The sequence below is a fragment of the Cupressus sempervirens genome, chromosome 11, assembly GCF_028749045.1.
Source record: "Cupressus sempervirens isolate cs-2001-9-10 chromosome 11, ASM2874904v1, whole genome shotgun sequence".
In the NCBI taxonomy this organism is placed as follows: domain Eukaryota; kingdom Viridiplantae; phylum Streptophyta; class Pinopsida; order Cupressales; family Cupressaceae; genus Cupressus; species Cupressus sempervirens.
Genome location: NC_143128.1, coordinates 82,746,272 through 82,758,511, shown reverse-complemented (window position 1 = coordinate 82,758,511; position 12,240 = coordinate 82,746,272). Strand labels below are relative to the sequence as shown.

At 36.6% G+C, this 12,240-nt stretch overlaps 1 protein-coding gene across 2 annotated transcripts in view; it reads left to right on the top strand.

Annotated features, from left to right (window-relative positions):
* LOC149528330 (uncharacterized) overlaps window positions 1-9,455 on the top strand; it is a 58,512-nt gene extending 49,057 nt beyond the window's left edge. For both annotated transcript variants that reach the window (XM_089808941.1, XM_089808942.1), the window contains 2 exons: window positions 7,533-7,619; window positions 7,764-9,455. In XM_089808941.1, the coding sequence (XP_089665067.1) occupies window positions 7,533-7,619; window positions 7,764-9,182 (1,506 nt within the window). In that variant the 3' untranslated portion in view covers window positions 9,183-9,455. The remainder of the gene's footprint in view (window positions 1-7,532; window positions 7,620-7,763) is intronic.
* The last annotated feature ends 2,785 nt before the right edge of the window (window positions 9,456-12,240 follow it).

Genomic DNA, 12,240 nt, shown 5'->3' with positions numbered 1-12,240 from the left:
GCGCTAGGACATCATATTGTTCCTTCTACAGTGCTTCCACCCTTGGATGATGAGGGAAAATTGGTATTGGTGCCAGAGGCTATCATTGATTTTAGGGAAAGAAACTTGAGGTGGCGTACTATAAGGGAGTATTTGGTGAAATGGAAGGACTTGCCAGTAGAGGATGCGAGATGGGAGAATTAGGAGATTTTGCAGCATCTGGACTTGAAGTTGCTTGAGGACAAGCAATCTCAGGGAGGGCGGACTATAATGCCCCCATCTTTTTAGCAACTCAGTGGAGTTTTTAACCTTTACATTCTTCGAAGGCTAAGTGAAGAAATAAGGAGAAATTGATTAAATTAATTTCTTATAAAGTCATTAAAAAAATTAAAATTAAAAGGTGACTTTATATTTAATTAATTTAATTTTCTAGAAATGCAATTAATTATTGTATTGGAAAGGGGGAAGCTTCTAGAGAATGCAATTAAATAATATTTTATTTCCTTCTAGAAGGGGGAAGGAAAAGAATAAATAGAGGTGAGAGCTTCATTGTTAATCATCCGATTATTGTGAATTGCGTTTGATATAAAGTTGGGAGAAGAAACTAAGGTTTCTGATTTCAATCAGCCATTGGAGAACATCAACTCTTCAGTGTTGCAACCATTTGAGGCAGTGAAATATCCGTTGAATTTGGTATTCAGGAGAGCTTCAATTCAGGAGTTCTATTTGTACTTAAATTGGAGCATACATTTATTATTGGCTGCCACAATATGCAAGATTGATGCCACGCTACGATACTTATGCTTGATTCATCTCCATCCTTGGGCATCACTATTATCAGGTTCCTCTTGTAATTTTTTTAGGGCATATGATTTTGTTGTGATAATTCAGAATCAGATTTTGGCATTACTGTGGTCATTATTGTAAGCCATTTGTTTTGACAAACTCATAACAACATTGTACATGAGAATGAATTCAATAAAGGAGATACATGTTGCATACCACCATTTGTTTGACGAAATGTCCATCTAATAGCATATATGATCAAAATAATAGTTGTATGTCAGTTGTTTGTCAAAATGTCAGTTCGCTGTAGGTATACATTCCATATCTAGTTTCCATGTATATGCATTGAAAATATCAAAAGAATTGCACTTGCATATTAGTTCATTGTAAGAGGCATTGTAATATCATTTGCAAACATTCTAAATTTCTTAGCATTGGAAGGCAACAATACAAGTGTTTGACAATATTCCTTGAGCTAAAATCAGCCAGTTTGAGCAAGGGATATTACAGTATCATTTTTATTGTCATGCAAATTATTGAAATTTTCTTTCTTAAGCACAATGAAATGAGCATTATCAATTTGCAAATTAGCACTCTTGGGGAATATCATCCTTGGGAAGAGTTAATCCTTTAAAAGGGTGGCCTAACAGAATCGCCTGAGACATGCATACAATGGTGCAACAATGGTTCATCAAATATAATAATAAAATTTATCCAATTTGCGGAAGACCTTTTTTTCCCTTTCTGCCCATATATGACCATGAAATTGAATACCAAACGCTTATATTATATTTTTCGCCTACTATTGGATCAGTCAGTCAAATTTTCTTTTAAAACTAGATCAGAAAACAATTGATTTCCTTTCCAAGATTTTTTTTCATGGTTGCTGATTTGGGATCTGAATCCGATTCGGGCATGGGAATTGGATCTGTGGATTTGTGATTTTTTTTCCAATTATGATTCCTAAGGATTCGTGTGTCTCTATATATATATGCAAAGAGTAAGAGAAATATACAATGAAAGAGCAAAATGAGAGCGAAATAGAGAGGAAATGTGAGATGAAATGTATTTGGATGATGAATAAAAGGGTCGTTTCAGGGTTAGGAGGAAAGCAAAATATATTTGAGAAGTCCTTAAATAATTTGGATCCACTTAAAACCTTGGCTTGCCCATGGATCCTTGCAAATTCCCGTTGAATCGTTGAGGATTTCACACGGATTCATGTTGAATCCTTAAGGATTTGCATGGATTCTTGCTGGATTCTCAAGGATTCATATAGATTCTTGCCGGATTCTTGCCGATCTAGGTATGAATCTGAATCCAGATCCAACCTAGACCTGAATCCAGCCTCCTGGGCATGAATCCGGTAACTACGATTTTTTTCTATTAAAATTAGATCCGAAAACATTTGATTCCCTTTCAAGAAAATATGAGTCCATCCAACTAGCATTATTTACTTGAACCATGTTAAAGTCCCCACCAAGAATAAATTGAATGCCAGGAAAATTGGAAGACATCTACAATCAAAGGTTAGATCTCTCCTTGTAATCTTGAAGCATAGACTGAGCAAAGTTTAAAAACATTCTCTTCAGCAGCCAATTTATCCTGTACAATCCTTGAACATGGAGAGAAACCTCACCTCCACCACTAAGTTAACGATTTAGATGTAGATTCATGAGTGGATTTTGGAAGCGGATATGGGATGCGGGGAATTTGTATTTTTGGAAGTGGATGCGGGAGGAAGCGCGTGCATGTGTGTATATATATAGCAAGAAATATACAAAACAAAGAAATGCAAGAAATATACAAAAAAAGTTCATTTGATAGTAGGACTATGATACTTCACCCTTCATCAAATTTGAAGATATTTCAAAATTCATATGGTATATCAATATGTGCTTGTTCAACATTAGAGTTTAGTCTTAGATAGTAAGTTCCAATAGGTCATGTTCAAGATTCCAACAAAATAAAAACTTAGTTCATGGTTGAAGATTCAATCAACTAATATGCATCAGTCTAATAAGGATTCGTAAGAAAATCCACATTCTCATCATCATCTCCATTGCTAATAACTTAAGTTTGGACATTTTAAATTAGTTTTCTGGGCGCTGGGCCTGTGGATTACTTCAGATGCGGCCGAATTCCCTAAATGGATTTTGGTTGAAAGCTAGCCACAGGCCTCTAGCTAGAATCCATAGGGAATCCAGACACATTTGGAATCTGATCGTACCCCGAGCTAAGATATCAATTCGTCCCTAGATCAGGCGGATTCAGAGGTGGGTACGTTCGAATTTTGGATGGTTTGGATTTGTGGATTTGGAGGCGGTACGTTCGAATTCTTGATGTGTCCGGATTCCCTATGGATTCTAGCCGGAAGCCAGTCACAGGCCTCCGAATGCATTTATATTGGCCGGAAGCTAGCCACAGGCCTCCGAGATTCCCTCTGACGCATCCGAAGGCCTGTGGCTGGTTTTCGGCCAGAATCCACAGGGAATCCAAACGTACTTGCCTTCGAATCCACCTGATCTGGGCACGAATTGGTATCTTAGCTCCACCACAATGACTTTCTATCCAATATCCAATATGCATCGTGTGTCCTGCTGTAGATGAAAATTGTATCAATGTTTGTTCATTATAGTTTTCAAGACTCGCTGCTTCATTGGCCCTTAGATAACCTTTTTTCAAAATGCAGAATTTAGATAATGGGATAGGGGTCGAAAAATAAAAAATGTACTTGAAATCATATTCTTTTTGTTATTAATAGGCGACTTGATAAAGGGTGGAAACAAGCTTTTTAGTCATTTGCATTGTGCTGTTACATTATCAATGTTATAGTGAACACGGGTACGCGCCCCCCACCAAAACTGGGCCGCACATGAGATGGGAGGACGAGGTCTTGGTTGGTGCCACTCAGAGCACCACCTCCGTTAGAGATGTTTTTGTGCCCCTTGTGAGTGCAGGAGGATGTCGGGACGTCTCCTACGGCAACAAGATGGGGGACATTAAAAAATAAAAAAAGAAGGCATTATTTTAATATTTTTTTGGTTCTATTTTTGTTATAATGGGATGTGGGGCCCATTCCTTCCTCCTTTTTTCAAAAGCCTTCTATTCTTTATTTTTATTCACATTTGCATTTCTATATCTGAAGACTGATATATATTATAAATTTAAAATTATATAATTTGACGCTTTCATTTGCTAATGTTCAATGTTCATTGTTTGTCATTTGATCATGAATCATGATGTTCCAGTTCAAAACTTTAATGCAATGTTTAATATTTAAGTTTGTTGCATCTTTATATCTTATATTATATAATTATAGTACATCTTTTCATAACTAGCATTTTAAGTACCATATGTATAGCATATACACCCTTGTTCCCCCGCCACCCCCCCTGTCCCTTGCCGCCATCCCCTTGCCGTCCCCAAATCAAGGCCCCCTTGTCCCCTGTCTCGGAAACTTGTCCCCCCATCCTGCTGTAACGCTCTATAGGGAACCCAAAAGAAATTAAGTTTGTCATACATTTTTTTTTTCCAGAGTTAAAGATAATAACTTAACAACAACAGTTATAGAATAGCGGAAGCAATTAACATACGCTCATACATTAACAACACAAACAAGTTACAACTCTTAAGAGTCCCATGACGTTGAATCACATTTAAGTTTTTAATTAATACTAAACTCAATATACAACACATCCATATTAAAGAATAATTACAAGTACATATCCATTTAAATGATATACAATTATATAAGATGTCACTTGGCAATAAACAGAATGCACAATCATCCACTATAAATGTCATAGGGTATGAAAGGCTGAAATAATATACATAATGAAATAGACAACATCATCTCGTAAGATCTATGACATCAAATACAATATACTTAGAGTATAACCATCCATGATATAAATACAAGATCAAATAAAAAAGAACATCTGCACAAACACATCCAACAACGACATCCAACGGTCAGATCTCAATAGTATAAGAAAAAGCACTACCACCTGACCTTGTGAAACCCAAAAAGGTCCACTCTCACTATGCTAAGGAGATAAACTCAAGTCCCAACAGGATAACAAACTCAAAAGTCAAAACCAACATCTAGGTTCAAGGAATCACTTGAAAGCAAACTATCTCAAAGGGTACCAAGACACAAGTATCAACTAATCCCAGAGGCAACATAGACATGTAGGAAATCTATTATGCATGTGGGCAAGTGTCATTGCCTGAACCAACTCTAAGGTTACCCGGCTAGTCTTTTAATCCTCCAACCTCCTAGTAAATCTATGCGGCACTAGTATCCTTTCGTATTGACAAGGCATACTAATGAAGTATGGTTGCTACCAAGCATCCTCTGTACTCCCATCCTAGCCTGTACTAGCACTCAAGGCATGGGTGAGGAAAATAGCGACTCTTATTAATTCATTTTAAACCCATTTAATGAAATGTTATCACTTATTAAATAACTTACAATAGGTTACCCGTCAGCCTCTTTAGGGCCTCGGCCTCTATTGCAAGCCACTTCCCAACATGACATACAAATAACCTACCATAAGCTCAGTAAAATCAAAAGGTCTCATATGACCATAAACCACACATCAGTTCTTAAACAAGCAACTGACAAGTATTGAAACATCACTGATCATAATCACAGATTCCACCAATACGATCATCTTAACAGGATTGATCCCAAAATCAAGTATACATAAACCAATTCCATGTCACAACATGACATCACCAAAAAAATAAAAAATCATACAAATACCTCACTCTTGTACAAGCGATTGGAAAGCAATCCAAATACAACTGATCAAAGACTCAAAGGTTATATCAGAGAGGTCACACCATTCACCTCAGTTTCACACAAGAACATTGAAAAGCAATAACAATTAATAAGATCAAAACACCTCATAGAGCATACAAGACACATTACCATGGTTGAGTATAAAAGATCGTGATCAAAGCATCATCATGACATCACAGACAAAACTTCCAAGCCTTTGGTAAACATCCTGACTGGTCGAAGCTAAGTCAACCCAAAACCCAACATTAGTAAAATTGCACATTTCATACAAAACATACAATAGTAACTTATCATAATACATTAATTGGCTTAGGTGGGGATTTGGACTCTAGAGTTATCTCCCCACTTATACCCTTCAAATACTGCGATAGGGTATGCTCATCTTGACAATTTAGGGAAGTTGATACCCAGTACTTGCAATCTGCATAAAATCCATGCATGTACAAAATCATATATTCTAAACTAAACAGGCAATGGTAGGAAGTGGTACATCGTGTAAATTCCGACTAGCAGGTGACTACGGCTCCCTTCCTTAACCACATTAGAAACGTCAAACATAGAGAAAACATACACGCACAGCATACACATGCAAGTATGGGGTAAGTATCCATAAAACTACGTATAAATCATTCATCTAACTATCATCATGAAATAACTGAAATCACTAAATGAACATACATATATTATCATCGAAAGTATAAACATAAACACATTAAATAAACTGAAATAACTAACTCATCACATATATCAACTAAATATGAAATACATCTAATCAAACCCGGTAACCAAGTACTGATAATCATAAAACACAATCTGAAAATTGGCCTAAAAGAATTCGACAATATAACAGAAAAGTCAAGTAGGGGTAGGCATTACACCCACCGTCCCCCTGTCTCGCAAGGCGGTGTAACTATGTTATATAGACAAAATGGTACAGCATGAATGTCTTATCAGACTTTGTGGTAACTAGAGAGATGCTCTTTTCCGTAGTCTTTGGCTGCTCAATGAGGGTTACCAGCTTCTCAGCTCATGGAATACATGGACCTATCCTCTAGGCACATGTACTATGCAATTCATTTTTCACAACATAGCTTGCTTAGCGGTTGCTGGTTAGTAGTGGTGGTGGCAGGTTATTGTACTTGGCTGATGGCTTTTAATCATTGGAATGCTCCATTCTTACCTCTCAGTCATGCTTGCTGATTTTATAGAAAGGCTTTGTTGGAGTATGCTCCTTTTGTTTTTAATGGACTTTCTTGCATAATTTTATGTTTGTGTCATGAGCCTCTATGTTGAAACTGAAGTTTGAACTCCATTTTGCATGTGCTTTTTTATTACAATAATGGTCATTTTAGCATGTCCTTTTTGAAGCGATATATGCTTGTGGGACTAAATTTCCTTGATTTTAGTTTTGTTACCTAGTTCAACACTATTTCATTAACCCTGGTTTAGATGATGAAATATGTTCTTTGGTTTCATGTCTATCAAGAATTCTTGAACTCTCTCTTGGCTCCCTAAAAGAGTTAGATCGTCATAAATCAGGTGGATTGTAGGTATCATTTAGTTGATTGATATTAAATCATTATAAATCTGGGGGATTTTTGGTGTCATTGGGTTGCTTGATATTTTGAAGCAGGGCAAAAGATCCAAGCTGGTTTAGATGACACTGAATCTAAGGCAGCCAACTGAACCATGCACTTGCACTTTATAAAGCTCTTCATGTTAGAATTGGTTCCAAATCTAAAAATAGTTGCTGTTGTTTTCTCATGCTTTATTGTAGACAGCCATTGACTTCAATGTTCTCCTCCTCTTTTTTCAGCTATTCATTTTCCTACAGCTATGGGGTTGTTGACAGAAAAAGAATGCTTGATGGATGGAATGCCTTTCATACATTGTAGTAACTGTTTGTTGTTGATGTCTTGATGCTGCTGAATTTCCAATCAATTTTAATTGTATGCAGGTTGCATGTAGGGACTTCCCTCACCCACGTCATCTTTGTGTGAAGTTTCCATTCAAAAACACCCCTCATGAGAAATTTTGTGAAAAGGTAAGCTTTCTTTTTCTTTGTTCTTTCAGCTTTATATCTTTTTAAATTTTCATCTGAGAGTTTTGAATTAAGGGGAATAATATAAACCTGTATTCTGCTTGTCATAGATGCAGTTGTTGACATTTACAATGTTTGATGTATCAGTGCCACTGTTATGTATGTGATAAGCCTGCTCCATGTTTGTTTTGGGGCAAAGAGAACCCTGATAAAGATCATTGTCATTCATCAGACAAAGAAGAAAAGTGGAAAAGACAAAGGAATTTCTACAAGATGCGTGATTGCAAAGAACCACCTAGAACTTTACAGCACTCTTTCAATACTATACTTACATTAACTGCAACAAGGACCACAGTTCCTGTAAGCCGAAGCAATCAAGCAAATGCAGGGGCAGTGACACCTCTTCAGCTGAATCCTACCATGGATCAACAGAGATCTTTGTATCCTACAAATAATAGGAGCTCTGCCGCCAATAAGGAAGTGACACCTTCCCGCTATATTAAGCATGTGGCCAGCCAGAACCCTAGAGTTGGCCGGAGCAGAAGCAGATTTCCAAGCCCTTACCGGAGAGATCCATCAAGTTTAGGCTCTCGTGGGCAAGGAGCCTATGTCACAGAATCAAATGGAAGTCGGGTTTTTACAGATGATTTGCAGAGACAGAGAAATTGCATAAACACATTTCTTACAAACAGTAACAGGTCAAACCCTCTGGATACCTGCTCTATTACTCAAACACAATCAATAAACATTCATTCTAGTGAACATATACATGCCAATGATATGCTACGAAGAAATGTCAGTTGTCCTCAAAGCTATGTACTTGATGACATTAGCAAGCTGTGTGATTTTCTGCTGGGTGGTGATATAGATGAAAATGGCACAATTCAGAATGATTCTTCAAGTGATCCGAGTCTTAATATCACATTAAACCCTTCTAGTTCTAGCAATTCAATCACAACAAATGTCACAATGCAACCTAATCCATCCACAGAATCATTGTCTTCTTGTGTTGAAACAAACAATGAACTTCCCTTATTACCACATTCTAGTTTTTCTGTGGGAGTTTCTGCTGCAGGTGACAATATTGTTCAATGCCCACACACCCAAAATCCTTGTTCAAGTGCTACAGAGCAGAGCTCTGAAACTGCTTCTTACTTCAATTATGACTGGCTTCATGAAACTGCATATCCCCCACTGACTCCTGTAATTGATTCTTGGCCTCAGTTTGCAAGTGAAGTAACATCCACAGGTCAAACCTGGAACTATGCTGCTTCTCAGCCTCGTACAAAATTCAATGAATTTGGAGTCCCAGTGAACATAAGTGACCAGAATCCAATCAAACATAATGCTGAAACAGGCATTCTTGCTCCGCAACCACAAGAGGCAGAATGGGCAATTCCTCAGGCACCCTATCCAGATATAAGTAATAGTGCAGGGCAAATGTGTTCTGATCACAGTTTTGCTACATCCTCATCATCGGCTCCTGCATTATATGTTGATCTGAACAACTCATGGGAGACATTGGCAATGAGGCAAAATCCGAGTTCCTACTTTGAATGCAGTTGAGGTTTTTGAGATTGCCAACAATTATTTTCACTATTATAGTATCAATCTGTCTAAACTTTTTTTTCTCACTATTCCAATAACCAAAGAAAATCTGGTAACTTCCATGGAAGTTATTCTGCTGTGAATTGCATTGTAAAAAAATATGTCATTGACCATACATGTACAGTATTGTCATAAGATGAGTAGTCATTATGCTTTTTTGTTTCCCACAAGCTTCATTTTAACAGGTTATAAGGAAGTTTAATAAGGAAAATTATCTATTTATTTATGAAATGGCATTTGTAAACCATTTTTGTATTGTACAGGTTTCTCTATTGTAGATAATGTAGACTATTTTGTAGGTCCTACTTCTGCAATAGTATTATATTTTATTGGAAACCCAGTTTGCAATAAAAAACAATTTTAATGCATTAGAAAATTGCATTTGGTAATTCTTGTTTGATGCTGGTATCAATCTCTATGCGTCATGGTTCTAAGTTAAGCACCTGTCCATTAGCTAGAGTACAGTATAATAGTCATAGTTATGAATTTCTTAAATTAAAATTCTATTACAATATAGTCTGTCATAATTTTATCTCAAATTTTTAATTCTACATATGTAAGAGAAACAACTTGAATTTGTTTTGTGATGATGAATTCGAAGAATATATATTTTGCAGAAAGCTTGATTCTTTATTCACCCAAGGATAACTTTTTTGGGGTTTTTCTGTCCTTAAACAATGTAAAATGTAGGATATGGCAGCTTAGTATTCTCATGGCATAAGCCAGGTTGTTTGGATTTGAGGCACTAACACATGCTGATCATTGATCTCATTCCTAAAGGCATTCAAGAAAACATGATCTCACCTCACAGTTTACTTCTTTCTGTCACTTGCAACTATAGAAATTTGCACTTGCATGCTGTTTGCTCGATACATGAACCTTTGTGATCAATGACTTTTTGTGGTTTGTTTAAAATCCAAGTTTGCCCATGTTTTGTAACAGTAAAATTAAATTTCAATGATGACTGAATACGCTCATGTCACTGCATATCAAAATGCTTTGATATACCCTGAAATCTGTAGGATACCTAAATAGTAAATCATGTTTGTTTAAGGACTCACTAATATAGGAAGGTGGTATCTTTTGATAAGACATATTGCACACCTATCCATTGACATACAAATGAAAACATGTAATGGCAATTTGGCAAGTCATGACTTGTAATCTGCAAGTTTCTCACCAAGTATACCAGTAGAATAGTGTGCTGGCTTTTTGGCTTAGCAACCTACCTTACCATCCATAGCTCCTCATGTTTTGGCGACCTGATGCAGTTTGTGAACTCATTTGCAGCCTTTCAGCTTGCCCAGTTGGTAATGCTGCATGGGCTTACCCTGCAGATTCAATGGTTTCATTTCTTGAGTAGCCATGCTTTGCTACCACCTTCCACCTCGTATTAAACATTGCACAACCTGATGTAACATTGGAAATCCAAATTGTGCCCTCCTTTGCAGTCTTTCTGATGCATAGCTGATTTGGTGTCCACATGGGGTTGAACCCCAAAAAACAAGTTCATTAAGTCTCTGTGGGCAAAAGGTTTTATATCTATGATACAGATGTAAAAATGCAAAGAGGACTTGAACAGAAAAAAAAAGCTGCTAATTGACAATGGTATAAGAATTGAAACAAGAAATCTGTATTATGCTAGATCTGAACATGAGCTGTGAGCTCAGGTGTATGATGGTTGTGCCTTGGTACTCCTTTTTAGAATGTTGTTGTGAGGTTTTCACACATCGCCCCAAAATCTTGGGGACCCCCTTTTTAATCGCCTTTAGGGCCAGTGGAGAAGGTTAGATGTATTTTTTCACCCGGTTTCAACTTGATTTTCCAGAGCTATCAGTTCTATCCTTAGGCCGAATAAGTTCAAAATTGATTTCAACTTGGCAGGATAAGATTGTGAATTTTGTACTTAGACGATTTCTTTTGAAAATTTGGATTTAATTGTAAATTTGAATGATTTTCAAATAAGGAAATTTTTCGTTAGACTTAGGTTCTTGGAAAATCTTATTTTTTTTGGTGAAATAGAATTTAATTTTGTAAGATGAAGTTAAATTGCAAAATCGATTTTTACTCTAGAGGCAATTTTATTTTTTGTCATAAAATTTTAATTATTTAGCAAAATCGATTTAGAGGAAAATTGCAAAAATTGGCTTTAATAGATTAAATTTGCCTTGAAAGCTTTTGGTATTTAATGAAATTGGTAAATTAATATTAAGAAATGGCTTTTGGTTAGCCAAAATTCAACTTCAAGGATGTATTAATTAGCAAACCCTCATTAAATAGAAATTTTTAGCATCCCCAAGGCACCATTCAATTTCGTTTTGCAATTTGTGGTTAATTAGTAAATTAAAAGTGCAGTTTTCATTTTAGAAAATTAAATTTTTAGCAAAGTATTTAAAGTGGGCCACTAACTTAGCTTTAATTTTGGTTTTTTTTTTCTTCTATAGGACCAAGTCGGCCAGCCTGGGAGGAAGGTGAAAGCTGCTATAAAGGGAGTCCCCTCCCATGTCATTTTCATCAATTCATTTGCTCCTCATGCTTGGGCGAATTTGAAGCAAGGGCAGATTTCCAGACTTGGGCGAAATTGGTGGAAGGCAGTTTTTTGGCGATTTTGGGCAATTTCTCCATTGCCATTGTTGGGCGATTTGTCCAAGGGCCAGATTTTTTGCGTTTTGGGGATTTTTGCTCCACTTTGCGGGCTGCGATTTGTGCCCTAGGTGGCAGATTTTACAGATTTTGCTCCTTCTTTGCTTGGGCGAATTTTGTGGAAGGGCAGATTTTTTTTCATGCTTAGCCGAATTTTGTGGGGGCCGAAATTTGTGGAAGACAAAATTTTGATTTTCTAGAGGGGCTGCAATTTTTTATATCAGATTTGGGCAATTTTGTTGGGAGAAGAGATACATATGAAAGTTTGATTTTTGCATAGAAGGCAAGTGTTGGATAAGCTTAGAGGCTTTGTTTTCTAATTTGCAAAGGGATTTGTAATTCTTTGATGTCATATCCCGGGTTCCGAAAAGTT